This window comes from Trachypithecus francoisi, unplaced genomic scaffold (genome assembly GCF_009764315.1).
Source record: "Trachypithecus francoisi isolate TF-2019V2 unplaced genomic scaffold, Tfra_2.0 Lachesis_group4, whole genome shotgun sequence".
In the NCBI taxonomy this organism is placed as follows: Eukaryota; Metazoa; Chordata; class Mammalia; order Primates; family Cercopithecidae; genus Trachypithecus; species Trachypithecus francoisi.
In genome coordinates this window covers 42,906,272-42,924,316 of record NW_022681469.1, presented here as the reverse complement: position 1 = coordinate 42,924,316, position 18,045 = coordinate 42,906,272, and the positions used below count along the sequence as shown (strand labels likewise).

General features: G+C 40.0%; 1 protein-coding gene across 2 annotated transcripts; it reads left to right on the top strand.

The window, feature by feature from the left end:
* The first annotated feature begins 4,512 nt into the window (after positions 1 to 4,512).
* CAV2 (caveolin 2) lies at positions 4,513 to 13,676 on the top strand. 2 transcript variants are annotated; one of them, XM_033194296.1, is made up of 3 exons: positions 4,513 to 5,046; positions 5,375 to 5,562; positions 11,088 to 13,676. In XM_033194296.1, exons 1-3 carry the CDS (start codon positions 4,897 to 4,899, stop codon positions 11,236 to 11,238), a joined length of 489 nt encoding a protein of 162 aa, XP_033050187.1. In that variant the 5' UTR covers positions 4,513 to 4,896; the 3' UTR covers positions 11,239 to 13,676. The 2 variants fall into 2 exon arrangements, with proteins under 2 accessions (XP_033050187.1, XP_033050189.1); XM_033194298.1 differs by lacking the exon at positions 5,375 to 5,562 and having other exon boundaries at positions 4,554 to 5,046; positions 11,088 to 11,276.
* The last annotated feature ends 4,369 nt before the right edge of the window (positions 13,677 to 18,045 follow it).

Below are 18,045 nucleotides of genomic sequence, written 5' to 3'. Positions count from 1 at the left end.
CAGATAGTGGAGGGTGGAGAGTGAGTTGGAGGGTAGAAGGAGGAAATTAAAAGATGCATTGATAAAGAAGGAGTAGGGGACAGAAGTTATGCAAGGAATAGTTTATGTAAAGCCACAGAGAGAGTGGCTTACGCTGGAAACAGCAGGTCCTTCCAAATTTCTCAAGCTTTGTCCTTGCTAACAGAAAGGAAGCCTAGGAGGGGATGCTTGAAGAACCTGGTAAGCAACTGCCTGGCTCTCCCAATAGCAAGTCCATGGATTTCTCAGTTAAGGTCACTTAAAACTTGCAAACACTATTCACTTGCTGAAGATTGCCAAAAATCACTGAATTTTATAATGTTAAGATAGAATCTTACAGATCAAGAAGTCCCAAGCCTGTGTTTTTCCAGATATAATCATTTAAACAATCTTACCCTTTGTGAGGAAAGTATAGGAGGCCAGGCAAGGTAGACAGGGCTTGAGGCCTTGGCAGTTGCTTTCTGTTGATCTCTAGGGGAAAGGGGGGTTAATATGTATTCATTAATACCAACATTGTATTGAAACATTTGCAATTAGTCAATGGTAATGCGTTCTTCTGAACATTTTACATGACAAATATTCTTAAGTTTAATTTCAAAAAGACATGGAGTTTCTTTCCATATTTTTTAAGATGGGCCTTGCTCTGTGCCCTCAAACTCTATAATCTCAAACTCCTGGCTGGGCTCAAGAAATCCTCTTTTAGTAGCTAGGACTACAGGCGTCTGTCACTACACCTGGCTAGGTTTTTTACTTTTTGTAGAGACTTGGTCTCACTATGTCTGCCTCCTCAGCCACCCAGAGAGCTGGGATTATAGGTATAAGCCACTGTGCCAGGCCTAGCCCTGGAGTTTCTAATACATTGGTATACAATTCTGAGATTTCTCTTAAGCATGGATTTGTAAAAGAAGAGCTGGAGCTTAATTTTTCTAATTCACACAGCACTGTTTCAACATTGTCTTATTCAGTGGTTCTCAGCCTGAGAAAGAAAGGGAAAAGTGATTTTGCCCCCCAGGAGACATTTGGCAACATTTGGAAATATTTTGGCTGTCATGACTGGGAGTGTTATTGGTATCTAGTGGGTAGATGCCAGGGATGTTGCTAAACATCTTACAATGTACTGGACAGCCTCTCACAAGGAAAAATGATCTGGCCCAAAATGCCAATAGGGTTGAGATTGAGAAACCCTGGTCTAATCCGAATGCTTTAAATATTATTAAAACATATAGTGAGATCAAGAAGTTATTACTGCATTTTCATTAATACCAATTTTCTCAAAGGCAGTTTGAAAAACAGACCCTGACTAAAATTGTATGTGAGTTATACAGGGAAAAAAATATGACACATCTGTGATTTTTTTAAAAAAAAAAAGCTGAACAGAAAAAAAATAGATATTTTTATTCATAAGAGCATTGCCATGCAATTTTTAATGCTCCAGAAAAATAACCTTCTTCCATTGACACTGTGCTGAAAGAAGTGAGGAACAAAATGGTTATAAACTATCCTTCTCACAAATTCTATTATCAGACTATTATTTCTAAAATATATTAATACACCATCTAAAAAACAGCCCTCTTATCAGAAGCTAAGATACATAATAAGTCAGAAGATAAATGCACCAGTATGAATTTATTATAATTTTTTTAATTTCTCTGGATTACAGGACAATTAAACTCTGTAGGAAGTGCTTATTGGAGAGCAATTCTGTGGTCCAGAAGACACTAGAATGTGCTCAGCCATTTAGCACCCACCCACCTCCTTTCTTTTCCCTTTCCTGTTAAATTTTCCTATATGTTCATAAGGACAGATGCCATTACTGTGGGAATAACTCTGGTTTAAGGCCCTTGAAAAAAACAGTAGCTGACTATATTAGTCCGTTCTCACTCTGCTATAAAGAAATACCTGAGACTAGGTAATTTATAAAGAAAAGAGGTTTAGTTGGCTCACAGTTCCACTGACTGTACATTATGATGGCATCTGCTCAGCTTCTGGGGAGGCCTCAGGAAACTTACATTCATGGCAGAAGGGAAACAGGGAGTAGCACTTCACATGGTCACAGAAGGAGCCAAAGAAAGGTGAGGGGAAGGAGCCACACATTTTTGAAGGACAAGATCTAATGAGAACTCACTCACTATACAGTACCAACTGCGGGATCAAGGGCGGGGGTGGCAGTGGGGGTAGTTGCTAAACCATTCCTAAGAACTCTGCCCCCAAGATCCAATCTTCAATCACCTCCCACCAAGCCCCACCTCCAACACTGGGGATTACAGTTCCACATGAGATTCAGCAGGGACACAAATCCAAACCATATAACTAACCTTATCTAAACACTAAACAATAGGATAAGCAAAATCATTTTTGTAGCTTCTTTCAAAAAAATCTTATGTATTAAAATGCTGAAATGGATAAGAATTTCATCAAAATAAGAATCTCGCCAGATCTGACCCATGGGAGAGGAGATTGTTCAATAAAAAATTGCAAATGGATGAATAAATGAATCCTCTCCTTTCAAGTTCTATGCTGCATACAACAAATCCAGATGGGTTTCATTTAGATGGGTTTTAGGGACACCTTTTTTAAATACCTATCATTTTACGAAAGAAGCTATCGTCTAAATAGTCCTCTTGGCCACTTCCTGAAAACAAGTCAATTATTTGTGATAACTCTCAAATGTCCTAATAATCCCACAGGAAATGTAAATATAATGAGGACAAAGAATTATAAGAAGTGCTAATGTCAGATTTTTACCCACTACATAAGTCCACTCTTGTTCTATGGGAGTGACTTTCTTCTTTGGGTGAGACCTTGAAATCTGGGATTATAATTTTAAGGAAAATAAATGTTTATAAAATGGTATTCGGATGTAAATTATCTCTTTTTTTTCTGTTCCTCGCAATTGATACTATGGATTCCCATAAGGATTCATGTCTTCTATTCACTTTAATGAACAGTTGTTGGGCAACAATTCTAGAAGAGTTCCAATTCTCATCAGGAGAATGGACAAGGTGAAGAAGCACAGAAAATGCAACGAGTAGTATGTCTAAGTCATCACTTTGGAATTGATTGAACACAAATAAAAGTGGGAAAGCTACATAAAACAGAAGGGAATGCATAAGCAGGGTGATGTCTGGGAGAGGAGGGGTTCCATAGCCATGAGATTCAACTCTGTAACACTCCGTAGGGTTACAACACTGCCATTCATATACTGAGGTAGCAGCAGGGAAACTTTTTATTTGTTAGACATATTGAATTTTGCCTCCCACCCCAAAACATTTTTCTCATTCTGTTCCTGTTCTTTTTTATTTCTGTAATTTTTGCTGTTTCAAAAATGATCTTTTTTGTTTTAGAAGAAGTAATTCTTCAAATCCAGTTCACCTAAAGGGATTTGATATGTTCAACAAGCTACAAATACACTGTATCCAGCAATACCTACCACATGCCTACTTTGAGCTCTGAGCAACCTGCACCGCAAGCCTAGTTCTCATTGTTTAGCTTTTGGCAAATTTTTACTAAGTGCCCTTCCTCCCCAAACACACGTATATGTCTGTCAGACCCTAAAGCCCTTTATGAACATGCAAACTCCTCCCTTCTGCAAACCTTTGCGTGAGTAGTCAGCAGGCTAATTCATCCATTGCAATGTGGCTTTGTGCTAGGGTTCTGTTTCGGTGCTGCCTACAAGATAATCACAGATGTGACTGCATCTTAGAGGTTCCTGAATCTTTCAAGAGAGTCTGGTTCAAAGGAAAATTAAAAGGTGGAGGCCGGGCGCGGTGACTCGGGCCTGCAATCCCAGCACTTTGGGAGGTCAAGGAGGGCCAATCACCTGAGGTCAGGAGTTCGAGACCAGCCTGACCAATATGGAGAAATCCCGTCTCTACCAAAAATACAAAATTAGCCGAGCCTGGTAATCCCAGCTGCTTGTAATCCCAGCTACTTGGGAGGCTGAAGCAGGAGAATCGCTTGAACCCGGGAGGCGGAAGTTGCAATGAGCCAAGATCGCGCCATTGCACTCCAGCCTGGGCAACAAGAGCGAAACTCCGCCACACACACACACACACACACACACACACACACACGGTGTACTTTAGGAAGTAAAAAAAAGTAGATCTCCCCTCACCCTTCAGGGCTGAAGGCACAAACTCTAGGGCCAGAGCGCTCGCCTACCCAACTTCACATGCACTTACAGGTCACCTAGCACTCAGGTACTTTGTGGCTCCTTACCTCTCAGTACAGCAGCAACAACGTTGATTGGTAGTTTATCACTGTGTGTTACGAGCCACAGGCCATGTGTGTTAGAATTTTACGTGAAATTAACATTTAATTCTCACGGACACCTCTGAAGCAGGTGCCACAGCTCCCATTTTGCAAAGGAGGCAACTGAGGTTCCCAGGGACTCAGTACCAGCACCGTGGGCCGAAGCACGCAGGGCAAACACAACGGGAGGTGAGCACATACCTGCTTCTGCACCCCGCGCTCCTAACCACAAGGCTCCCTCCCTCCAGGAAGGCCTTTGTTATCCTTGGGACGACCTGCCAGCTCTGAGGCATGCCAGTACGGGCGCCTAGCAGGGTGACCAGGAGGCCCTCCTCGTCCCAGCTGCTGGTGTCGCCGACCATGGCAGGGCCGGGGCTGTGACTCGTGGGGACGGTTCCCAGCGCCCAGGCCGGGGAGGCGGGCGGGGAGGGGCGGGGCGCTGGGGCGGGGCTCGGGACCGCAGGGCTGGGGGCTGGAGCCCGCAGCGGGAAGCGGCCTCTGCCCGGGCCGCGCTGGGCGAGGCGAGGCGAGGCGGGGCGGGGCCGGGCGCTACGGGAAGGGGAGGCCGCGCGGACCCGGAGCCGCACCGCGCCAGCCCGGCTGCAGCGGCTGCGCACCAAGGCCGCGATGGGACTGGAGACGGAGAAGGCGGACGTGCAGCTCTTCATGGACGACGACTCCTACAGCCACCACAGCGGCCTCGAGTACGCCGACCCCGAGAAGTTCGCGGACTCAGGCCAGGACCGGGATCCCCACCGGCTCAACTCGCATCTCAAGGTGAAGCCCGGGGCGGGCGGGCCCAAGTCCTCGCTGAGGCCGGGAGGTGCGGGCGCCCCTCAGCCCCGCCCCACCCCGTCCCACCCTCGCCACCTGGTCGGCCCTGCAGGGTCTGAGACCCGCACCCTCTCCCGGTCCCACCCGCCACCGGGCCGCCTGCGTAGCCAGGAATTCTTAGCCAGGTTCCTGTGCGCCCACCGTGACCCTAAGAGAAGAGGGGGACGCCCTGGCACGTCCTTCCCTCCTGCTTCCCCCGCCCAGAGCGCTCCCGGTTCCCAGGGCGGCAGGTCGGCTGACGGTTCAGGGTCCCTGCGTCCTGTCTCCGCAGCTGGGCTTCGAGGATGTGATCGCAGAGCCGGTGACTACGCACTCCTTTGACAAAGTGTGGATCTGCAGCCATGCCCTCTTTGAAATCAGCAAATACGTAATGTACAAGTTCCTGACGGTGTTCCTGGCCATTCCTCTGGCCTTCATTGCGGGAATTCTCTTTGCCACCCTCAGCTGTCTGCACATCTGGTGAGACGGGGCACACCGGGTGGACCAGCTTTCTGAAACATGGGCATATTCTGCGCCACCTGCCCCCTGCTCTCCCCTTATCCCAGGCCGGCGGCAGGAGGAGGAACGCGCATCAGTTCCCAAGCAGTAGGAAGAACTGGAAGGCCTTGAAAGGCCGTGCGCTTCCTTTAGAATAACAGTTTGGGCTTGGAGTTTCAACAGGAGAAAGAATGTCGGTCTTTCTTGGGGTGTGATTTTCCTTGCATACATAAGGCTGGGCCGAGTGTGGAGGCGGGTACCTGGAAGCCATACTTCTTGCCACAGGCTGCTTTCAGGGCCCTGTTGTGACTCGTGCCTGCGATTCTAGGCAGGGCTCTTATTTCTTTCATTACCTTTTATTCAGTCACTACCTGTGCCTGGGGTGAAACAAAAGTAATCTCTGAGCAGAATGCCACTGACAGTAGAATTGGACGAGGATATCAGACCTGGTTGAGCAGTGGTGTGGAGGGGCTGCTTCAACTTTGCCCCTGGCAGATGGCAAGATGGGACCCAGAGGAAAGGGAGGTGTGTGCAGTTAAGGCGAGGGTCTCCCAGTACAAACGAATGAAAACTCCAGCTACGAGATAATGAATGAGGCCTCCAAATTACTTTTTCACTGATGAAACACAAATGGAAGTGGCATCTAGTTAAAGGGGAAAGAAATATGGAAGCCCCCTGGATATTGATAGGATGTTTTGAGTAACTCTATTCATACTCAAAATGTGTCCTAAACTGTAGAGAACATTCTTAAGCATCTTTTTTTTAATGAAAATGTCATATTTTACCAATAAATATTGTTGTGTTAGAAAATATCCACTTTAATCTGAGAGGAAGAGTATTCAGATCATCCCCAGTATCACGACAGTTGTCACACTAGTGCTTCAGGTTACTAGTGTGTCTAAGTAACCTGAGGTACTTCCATGTCTTTCTTACACTTTATACGATATTGCCATACCCTGATCTATGCTCAGTGTTCGTTGTTAGAAGTTACCAAATTATTCTTTATTCCTGTATACCACCTGAATCTTAATTTCCTTAGTCAGTTAGCTAGCTAGTTAGTTCAACAAACTAAATTGATTGAGTGCTTAGTTTGTGCTGGACACTGGGCCAAGATGAATGAGAGACAGGGTCTGCCTTCAGCTTACTCATGGCCTATCAGGGCAGCTGGCTAGGTACAGAAAGCATGCTGAGAAAACACCGTCAACTGACAAAGAGGGAAGAACAAACAAGGCTTTGAAGAGGGAAGGGAGTCAAAAAAGACTTTTAAAGGATAAATGAAAATTCACCAAATGAGTAAAGGATAGACAAAGAATGCCAATTTAATTTTATCACTGAAGGTTGTAAACAATTAAACTATGTTGAAGGTGCCAAGATTGCCAGAGAAATGAAAATGTTTGCCTTTGTACATGATCAGCTTTGTGAAGATCAAATGGATAGTTATATTCTGATATTGGCACATGAATTTTTTTTAAGAATACCTAAGTTGGCGCATAAGATTTGGGATTCCTAATTAACTAAAACTAATCATCTAACCTCTATGTCAGTTTTCTCAGTTTCAAAACTGTGAAAAACTGGGTGACCGCATAGCATATTGTGAAATGCTGGCTACGAAGCTCTTTGGAAATGTAAAGTACCATATTTATAGTCAACAAAGCTAGACTTCCCAAAGCTTTTGTGAAATAATTTTAAAAAAAAGAAGTTTCTCATTTACTAAATGGTGGAAAGATATAAGTAAAACTACAATTAACCAAGCAATGCCTCCTTCCAGCTAGCTCTTCTGAGAATGGGAGGTGTTTTTGTATAGTACTTCAATTGGTGAATCATCAATGCACCATTTTTTAGCCACATAAAAGGTATTTAACTTCAGCTTGTTTTTTTAATTATATTTATGTGAGGCATTAATATTTAACTGTCAGATGTTTGTCACCAGGCAGCTGTGATTGCAAGTAGAGGAGTCATTTCAAACAAGAATGCTTAAAAGTTAGCTTATGCCTTGATAAAATAGGTTTATCATTAATAGATTGCATTTCCATGACATGATAAGACCAGATCAAGGACAGACCTTACAGAATTGCAAACCCATTTGGGCAAACTTTTTTTTGGTTTTCTTTTTATCTATTTTTTTAAAGCAGGGGCTTGTGTATTGTTTTTACCAAAAAGTTAGTGGTGATCAAAGGTATGAAAATATGCAGTAATGGAACTTTGAACCATGTCACAATATTAAAACAGGTCGGATTTTAGATCCTTTAAATGAACAAACAACAACAATAAAACACAGAAGTCCGGTGGTGTTGGATCCTAGACCGGAAGTACAGGTCATTAGGAATCAGTGAATTCGCTGGATTGCATACTACAGTCAGACAGAGATAGCTGCTGTTTGTTAAACACAGGTTATTGATCATAAGTGAATCATAACCAAATAAATGTGGCTGGAGCACCCATATCCCTTATTTTTGCTGGGATGCAAAGCAAACAAATGTCCAACTGATGGAAATGCAGTAGTAGCAATCTCATTTCTAGAAGACAGTTTTCGTACAGTAAATTGCTATGATTGCAATCTGCATGACACTACAATTACTACAACACTAAATAAAAGTTTCTATCCTATGGCCTTATTATCCAAGGGAGGAATATATAACCTTATAGATTATAACATTTACTTAAGAAGTGTTTGGTCACATTGAGCCTCAACCAAATTTGGGGTCAATCAGAACTGCCTGGAGTTTCAGAAGCTAAACTATTTGTGATGTTGAGAACACAACTTAAGTTTGATATCAGAGGATCATTAGATTCTCTGCTCCAAAATTAGGGAACACAAGTAAACAAAAATAAAATCGAAATGAGTTAACAACGCCCTATAAACTGAACTCCTCGAATGTGGGTAACTGCTTTGCTGAAACAAGAAGATTCACTTTTGACATGTGCTAAATTCCCTTTTAGGACACAAAGATCTAAGGAGTCATGGAGATAGAAAATTTATTAGCCTAAGGAAGAATAGAAAGTACATTGTATTCTGGCCAGGAGCAGTGACTCTTGCCTGTAATCCCAGCACTTTGGGAGGCCAAGCTGGGCAGATCACTTGAGGTCAGGAGTTCAAGACCAGCCTGGCCAACATGGTGAAATTCTGTCTCTACTAAAAATACAAAAATTAGGCAAGCATAGTAGCAAGTGCCCATGATCCCAGCTACTCAGGAAGGCTGAGGCAGGAGAATCACTTGAACACAGGAGGCGAAGGTTGCGGTGAGCCGAGATCACATCACTGCACTCCAGCCTGGGCAACAGAGTGAGAGAGAGAAAGAGAGAAAGGGAGAGAGAAAGAGAGGGAGGGAGGGAGGAAGGAAGGAAGGAAAGAAGGAAGGAAGGAGGGAGGGAGGGAGGGAGGGAGGGAAGGAAGGCAGGCAGGCAGGCAGGCAGGAAGGAAGGAAGGAAGGGAGGGAAGGAAGGAAGGAGAGGAAGGGAGTATGGGAGTAAGGGAGGAGGGAAGGAAGGAAGGAAGGGGAAAGAAAGAAAGAAAAGAGGGAAAGAAAAAAAGAAAAAGAAAAGGAAGGAAGGAAGGAAGGAAAGAAAAGAAGAGAGGGAGGGAGGAAAGGAGGAGGGAAGGAAGGAAGGAAGAAAAGAAAGAAAGAAAGAGAAAGAGAGAGAGGAAAAAGGCCACTTTGAGGTTATTTTGTTATAGTTATTTTCATTATATATTCTGCCTTCAAAATAGGTCTATTTATTATACATTATAATGACAGCATCATACAGACATTTCAGGGGTACATAATACATGTCAATCCTCGTAGCCAGTTCTGTGAGATCTCCTGTTGACACTTTTATTTGTAGCAACATGCCCAAGACCACACATCAAGTGAGAAATACAATAGAATAAAAAGTCTCAAGTTGCCATCATTGAGGTGTTTATTCAGCTATTTATTTCTGAAACACCTAGTAATTAATTTTCCTATTATATAAAAATGTTTCATGTATTTAGCACTTGAAACAAAACACAAATATAATTTGTGGAGACAGTCAATGTGAATAATTCTATATTCTAAAAACATATCTATCAATCAGAAACCTGCCTAATATTTCCTTCATTTTAAGCTAAGTACAGCAGACCCTAATTTAAGTCATTTTAATAGCAAACCAAGAAAATCAGCCTACTCCCTTACGTCCACCCAGGTAATAATAAAGCTTCCATTGAGGCTATCAGCAGTGCCTGAAAATCTCACAACTACTTTTGTGCTCAGAGGACATTACTACAACAGAGAACATTATTTGGAAAATTACATATAAAATTAACCATCCTGAGGACCATAGGGATATGCAGCTCTGTAAGGAACAAGCATGCAAAAAAATAACAATTTCAGGATAGACTAGTTTTCTTGTGTAAAAGTTCTAACATCAATCGCAGGCCTTTTCAGTGTGTGTGCTTACTGTGTGCTATATCACACAGCCCTTTTCAGTGTGTGTGCTTACTGTGAAAAATTAAAAATATAAAGCATAGTTAATAACATAAGGCATAAAAGAGTGATAAATTTATATTAGCTCAAACACTTACTAAGGGTCAAGGATGTCCTCACTGTTTAAAAAACTTAAACTCTAATAGGAAAGACAGAAACACAGCATCTATTTATAATACCTTTTGATACTTGTGAAGATTAAGAAGTTTGTTTCAGTACTTTAGAAATACAATGAGGGAATATCCGATCTAGCCTGGTCCAGGAAAAGGGAAACAGACTGAGGCAACAGGAAAGGCTATCAGAAAGTAAGACCTCAGGGAAATACGAAGACTTAAGCAGGTTAATGTTAACTGGCAGAGACCAGGTAGATAAAGACACAGTTTTATTTATTTTTGTTTTACTGTTTCAGATAGCATGCCACCAATAGAAAGAATATTAGTATTTGTTATCTACATGACTATATTTTTAAGCAACATATTTGTATGCATCTTATCACTTTAGTCCATTTGCATTACTATGAAGGAATGAATACCTGAGACTGGGTTATTTATAAAGAAAAGAGGTTTATTTTTGCTCACAGTTCTGCAGGCTGTACAGGAAGCACACTGCCAGCATCTACTTTAGGCAAGGACCTCAGGAAGCTTCCACTCATAGTGGAAGGCGAAGGAGGAGCAGGCATATCACTTGGCAAGAGAGGGAGCAAGAGAGAGAATGGGGAGGTCCCAGACTCTTAATCAACCAGATCTCACGCAAACTAACTGAGAACTCACCTTATCAAGGGGGCGGCAGGCACAGGCACTAAGCCATTCATGAGGCATCTACCCTCATGACCCAATTATCCCCACTCGGCCCCACCTCCAACACTGGGGACTACATTTCCATGAGAATCAGGGGGACAAAAAACCCAAATCATTATCAGTGATCACTGTTCATTTATTTATTTCAAACGCTCAACCAAATTTAAGTAAATTGGGTCAGTATTGTATCTTTTCATATATGTACAAGAGAGACCTTATTTGTTCACAACAACAATCCTCACACATCTCTCTTCCTTCATTCCAGGATTTTAATGCCTTTTGTAAAGACCTGCCTAATGGTTCTGCCTTCAGTGCAGACAATATGGAAGAGTGTGACAGATGTTTTCATTGCTCCATTGTGTACAAGCGTAGGACGAAGCTTCTCTTCTGTCAGCCTGCAACTGAGCCAGGACTGAATACTTGGACCCCAGGTCCGGAGATTTGGATACTGTAATACTTCTTTGTTGTTACAACATAAAAGCACCACTGTTCTGTTCATTTCCTAGCTGTTCTAATTAAGAAAACGATTAAGATGAGCAACCACATTTAGAAATGTTTATTGACAGATCTTTTCAAATAATGCTTTTCTGATTAATAGCCAAAGATTTTGTATCTAACTTTGTAACCAGAATTATACAATAAGTTGACACCACTTAGATTTAAAGGCAGGCAGTTTTGCTTTAGTACAATAGTATAAATTTTATAATGATGAATTTATAATGATTAAGGGACATTTCTATCAAAATACTACAATAGTTTTATGCATAACTTCCCATTAAAAATGAGATTTCTTATTTGTTTGTTTGTTTGTTTTTACTCTGGGAGTAATACTTTTTAAATTACCTTTACATATATAGTCACTGGTATACTTAGAATATACAATGATCCTGGAAACTGCAGTAACAAAAGCACACAATGATTATAGTAACTATCAGATACAATAAAACAAATAAATGTGAAAATAGATTCATGAAAATGTATTCCTTTAAAGTATTGTTTTCCTACAGGCCTATTTAACAAGATGTTTCGTTTTACTGTATATTTTGTACTTAATATAAATGTTGCTCTAATCAGATTGCTTAAAAGCATTTATATTATATTTATGTTGTTGAACTAATATATGAAATAAGTAAATGTAGCTCCCACAAGGTAAACTTCATTGGTAAGATTGCACTGTTTTGATTGTGTAAACATTTATATATCTTCTTTGGAAATAAAATATAAAAGAGCTATATACAAAGCTTTCTTTTCTAACTTTTCCAAGCAAAATCTGAAATGTTTTCTGACCGACATTTATCTGGCTGTGATCTTAAAATAATTCACATCTAAATAGTATTTTGTCTAGAAGATGCTTTCTCTCTAGTAGTTAGAAATTAAACCTGTGTCGGCATTCCTATTAATGCTTCACTTTACTTTCAAGTAATATTGGTGCTATTTAACATTTTATAGTAAAGGTTACTTCTGATACTTTAGTACCATTTCAACTACAGTGATTCATGTAGAGAGACAGGAGAGTTGTCAACTTGTTGGGCTACTGAACTACAGGCATAAACTAAAAACTAACATCTGCAAACTTTTAAGATGTTCTCTAATATGGGTATGTAACACAGGATAAAGTTATTCTTGTCATTTTGAACTGTGGAGTCCTATTTCACTGTGATGAATCATGTTGCTTTGAAAAATCTCATTATTTCTGGGCCGGGCAAGGTGGCTCACACCTGTAATCCCATCATTTTGGGAGGCCAAGGTGGGCAGATCATGAGGTCAGGAGATCAAGACCATCCTGGCCAACATGGTGATACCTCGTCTCTACTAAAAATACAAAAAAAAATTAGTTGAGCATGGCGGTGTGCACCTGTAGTCATAGCTACTTGGGAGGCTGAGGCAGCAGAATTGCTTGAACCCAGGAGGCAGAGGTTGCAGTGTGCCACTGCACTCCAGCCTGACAACACAGCAAGAGTCTGTCTCAAAAAAAAAGAAAAAGAAAAAGAAAAAGAAAGAAAGAAAAGAGAAGATAAAAGAAAAATCTCATTATTTCAAAATAATAGACATATACCAAAAAAAAACTTTATAATGTAATTACTAAAATTTACACATCTTAAAAGTGTGTAAATGCTTGAATTACCATCAGAACCTGAATTGACATTCCTTTGGATACCCTTATAAGTGACATTATAAGATTAATAAGATTTTTCAAAATCGCCAGGACTGGTGAATATAAACGATGATTGAACTGGAATACTATTGGGGACCAAATCAAATGAATGATTAAATTATGAAGCTCATACCCTTTTGAAGGTAGTTGCAAAGAGACATTTCAAAACTGCCCTAGGCCATTGTAGCATCCTTAGATGGGACACATAGTCATTACCTTAAAGCACCACCACTCATTTTAACCATATGGATTTTATTATGTTAGTTTAAAAGGTCAATCAGTCTCATGACTTTATAGTTATGTTTTGTATTTAAACACATTTTTTAAACATTTGGATATGTTGATAAACCAAAAACATTTGATTAATAAAATATCTATTTTAATAAATTGGGAACTTCTGTCCTTTCAAATAGCTATTGGCAAGTTTTAAACCCAAAATATATACACATAATTCTGTAATAAAACTGTGTGACTTCTAAGAAGTAATATGTGACTTCCTTATTTCTGAACAGTACTGGTTACTTTCAAAATGAATTTTTATTGAGATTTTCCATTAAGTATTTTTTTCAAAGACTCAAATTTTGTACCAAGTAAATTCAGCTTTTATGTACAAACATGTTGTTTGTTTTATTTGGGGCTGGGGGAGGTATATGATGAGCAGACTTCCTCAGAATTCATAATAAATTTTCTAAAAGCCTATAAATGTGTGTATTGCTTTTATTACAGTAAATATGGAACATTTCATACCTATTTTTACCTTATTAAAAACTCAAAATAATAAATGCGTTAGTTATTGCTTATTCGGAATGTATCTTTAAAAATAATTACATTAGTACTTGAATTATTTGTTTTCCAGCACTTAAAGAGGTTCCATATAAATTTTCTGTCATATGATAAATAGTATAAAATAGCCTGTTCACACACCCACCATACTTCTTCTTTTTTATAAAGTCTTTTCTTGCTAATCCTAAATAAACTGAAATTTCTGTTTCCAATTTTTAAAATAAGAAAGTAACAATATAAATCACATGTACTTGGATACCTGTACTATGAAGCTAGACTAGAGTCCAAAATTATTTTTGGAAAGTGAGTATGTAAAGAGTAGTTGCTGATGTTGGCATACATTTTCTTGTTAGTTCATCTGGAAAAATGACCAATCTATAATAAGAAAGCAGGTGCTTGGCTTTTTAAAATGTTCTTTATAGTTTTGAGGAACTTTTAAAATTCATCTTTTTGATAGTCATCCACATCCCATTAATTTATTTTGATGCCTTTCTTGGAAAGTTGCTGGAGTGTAGTGAAAAAAGCCCTGCCCTAGAAGTCAGGCAACTGGATTCCAGTCTCAGCATTGCCATTATTGAGGTGTATCCCCTCGGGTTCTCAGTTTTCTTATCGTTAATGAAAGAATTGAAATAAATGGTCTCTCCGGAGCTTCCCATCTCATTGTTTTCTGTGACTTCATTAGGATGAAGACTTGGCTATGTATATGAAAACCAACCTAACTGTCCAGTCCAAAAACATTTTTTTTAATCAGTGAATTTTCAATCAGTTACCGGATAGGTGTGCTATAAATACAATAATTAATGCATGTACTTTTCACCCTTCCATCGATTGTGAGACTGTGTTTGGCTTCAATTCGTTAAAACAGAGATCCTAAGATTTTTATCAATTGTAAGTCTTTATTATTGTTATGAATTTCTCAAAAAAAAGTCACTTTATATCTTAATTAGAATTTGCTATTGAACCTTTAACAACATGGAGTTGAACTGTGCAGTTCACTTATACTCAGATTTTTTTTCAGTAAATACAGTTAGCCTTCCATATCCACAGGTTCCTCATCTACCACCAAACTGGATCCAAAATAGAGTATTGCAAGATGCAAAACCCTCAGACAAGGAGGGCTGACTTTTCATCTCCTTGGGTACTGCAGGGATGATGAGACTTAACTATGCAAGGACCTTTATATCTGCAGGGGAGTTCTGGAACCAATCCCCCAAGGGTACCGAGGAATGACTCTATTTCATTTGAAGATTTTCTATCAAAATCACTGCTATGCCACCATAATCACTGCCATCTTTCTCTTTTGCCCAGCTATTTGCCACAGCCTCCTAACTGACCTCACTCCCTGCCTTCAATATGATCACCAATCCATCTTTCTCTTTAAAAAAATACGATTACACCAAGACTGCCCTGTCATTTCCCTGCTTAAAACTATCAATTTTTAAGTGATTGCCCTGAGAATAATATTTCAAGTTCTTGAGCAACATATGCAAGACGTTCACTATCAACCTGTTGTCATCGTTAGCAACTCTTCTGTAACTTTACTGAACAACCCATGCTACTTCCGTGTACCCACTCTCTCCTGCCCCATGCCAGCATTACTTTTCTCCTCATGCCTGCCTCACTCTTATCTGCTTCCAAAACTCTTTCACATTAAGTGCCTCTTCTGTGTCTACATCTAAAATCTTGCACAAATTCCTATTATCCCCTGTCACGTTGTAAAAGTAACCCTGTTAACTAACACCATTAGACTGCTACTTAGGTTTTTGAGAACCAGAAACATCACTTCACCTTTGCTAGGATTCTGAAACGGTGCCCAGTACTTAATGAGTTCCATCAATATTTTCTGAATGAATGATTATGTAAATAAATAACTGGAGAAATCTTGGGATAATTACAGAACTGGGAGTGGGAATTGCACTACAACTTTGTAATTTCTTCATTTACAACAGGGATTTGAAATGTACTGATTCTAACAAAAATTTCCTTCCCACCATTTTCTCACTCATGAATCATTAAGTTGGGAAAACTAAAACGTATATAAACAATTTTATATTTTATTGATTGGGGTAATGCCTGCCTTTAGTCTCCATTCTCTTATCTAATATTTATTTTTAATTCTTCAGGGGTAGAAAGCCCTAGCATTTAGAAACTTGTTTGGAAACACACTATCATGCTTTCTAGAATGTTGCTATTTCATTTACTATTCTATTCCTCATTTTGAAATTTATAACACTGCAACATTGTTTCTTTGGGTTTTACATTTTAGAAAACACACTGTCTCATTTGAATCCCAGGACAAATTAAATAACATAATGGAGAAATCAAATAAATAATAGCTCAGTTTTTCTAGCTTGCAACCTTATCATTTTAGAATGTTTGTTTAAGATAATAAGTGCTTACAGAATTTTTACAGGGTTACACGTTGCTTTAAGAAACTTAAAAAAATAGTAAGTAGAACTGCAAAGAAAAATTACCACAACGAATGTAATTTATCACAAATCAGGACTGGGCACACTTCTTCCCTTCAAGGTGTGTATGTGTGAAGGGAGGACAGGGGAAGAAATTGACAGAAGAGGGGTAAAGGATACAGGTATACTAGATATTCAGTTTATATTTTTTAGGAATAAAAATAAGTCTGGCAACTATAATTTAACCATCCCAATTTCTTCTCCCTATTCACCCCAAAATAGCAAAATGAGCAAAATAAAGCACCCCTTGCTACATTTTTTAAGACATTTCTGTGCCCACTCTCCAGTCTCTTGCTTTGGATTGTATCTGAAATGCTGCCATTGGAACTTGACATCTTGACACTTTTTTAAGTGAAACATACCCTTGAGTGGGGTAACATTTCAATTTATTAGCAGTCATCTATTTACTTCAGGTGAACAAATGATCTGAGAAAGGAGTGTCAAAAACTACATATGGGAACCGAGCATAAGAGCTCTGAGCACAATATGAGAGTACCACACACTGATTAAAAGAGATGTCACCAAAGAGAAAGCTGCAACAGAAAAGGGAAACAAGAGGCTCCAATCACATGGCCTTCAGCCTTCCCCATTTTGCTTTTGGACAACCCAAATCACTAGCGAAAGGGGCATGGAATCCTAGCAGGAGTGGAGGAAGTTGAAGTCAGCTAAAGACTTTTCTTTTTATCCACAAAGTAAAGTTGCTTTTGTCTTACTGAATGAATAGGACCCTAGGAGCGGGCATGAGGGCTCTGCTGGAACCATGTGCCCTAAAGACAATGCTGAAGCCTGAAAATGAAAATGAAAATGAAACTGTAACTTGTGACCATCTATCTGTGTTTTCTTTCGCCTTGCCTCTCTGTGCTGTTGACTGTTGTGGCATGTCTGTGGCAAAGAAAGACCATACTGCAGTCAGAGAAATCAGAGGACACCACTTCAACAATTAACCAAAAATAGGACAGGGACACCTATCTGCCTGCGCTTGGACATGGACGTATTAGGTCATTCAGCTCAGCTGCGTGACTGGAGAAATCATTTTGCCATTATAGGAAAAGGTAGGGGTGTAGGATGATGAGAGAAAGGAAGAGACATGACTCAGAGTAGGAAACAGCACGTAGCCAAGGACAAATATTTCTTTAAGACATAAATGGATCAGGAAGAGGTGAGAGCAGCAGGTCATCTTTGGAGCATTCTTTTCTTTCCTGCCTCCCAGTCACTTGTCACCGAGCACCAACCAGTAACAAAAGGGGAGAGAAGGGCAGTATGCAGGACCTGTTTCTCTGACTGGCACATCGGTTCCAGCCAACTGCTGTCTCAGCTAACTAGGGCAGTGAAACAAGGAGTCATTTGGAAGGTTGCAGGGATGCACACAGCATATCCCAGGGATGCAAGTGGTGAGGAATAACCACCATGCTTATTTTACTGAGGAGGAAACTGGTTGAAATTCTTTATGCATTATATGACTGGGAGACCTCTGATCTCAGTACAAACAATAACAGGAGTATTTACGTTTATTGAGCACTTATAATCTTCTGGGCATTTACTTAATCAGTACAATAACCCTACGATGGGAATGTTACTGTCATTCCCATTTTTCAGATAATGAAAATGATGCTGTGAAGTTAAGGAATTTGCCCTAGACTACAGTCAGGATTTGAGCCAAGAGAGCCTGACATCCGAGTCCACGCTCTTTTTCTAATTCCTGAAAGAATGTGTCCATGGCTGTTCTTATGATTTCCAGCCAAAATCTTCTTTTTTCATTCATCATTCAATCATGTCACCTTTCCTACTCTGAGAAGCACCTTTTTTCCATTCTCCCA

Bases quoted from the DNA above. Each gene is read 5' to 3' on its own strand.
- CAV2 (XM_033194296.1), top strand. From the start codon at position 4,897: ATGGGACTGGAGACGGAGAAGGCGGACGTGCAGCTCTTCATGGACGAC. The intron at 5,047-5,374 runs GTGAAGCCCGGG...CTGTCTCCGCAG, and splicing joins GGCTCAACTCGCATCTCAAG to CTGGGCTTCGAGGATGTGAT. The intron at 5,563-11,087 runs GTGAGACGGGGC...CCTTCATTCCAG, and splicing joins CTCAGCTGTCTGCACATCTG to GATTTTAATGCCTTTTGTAA.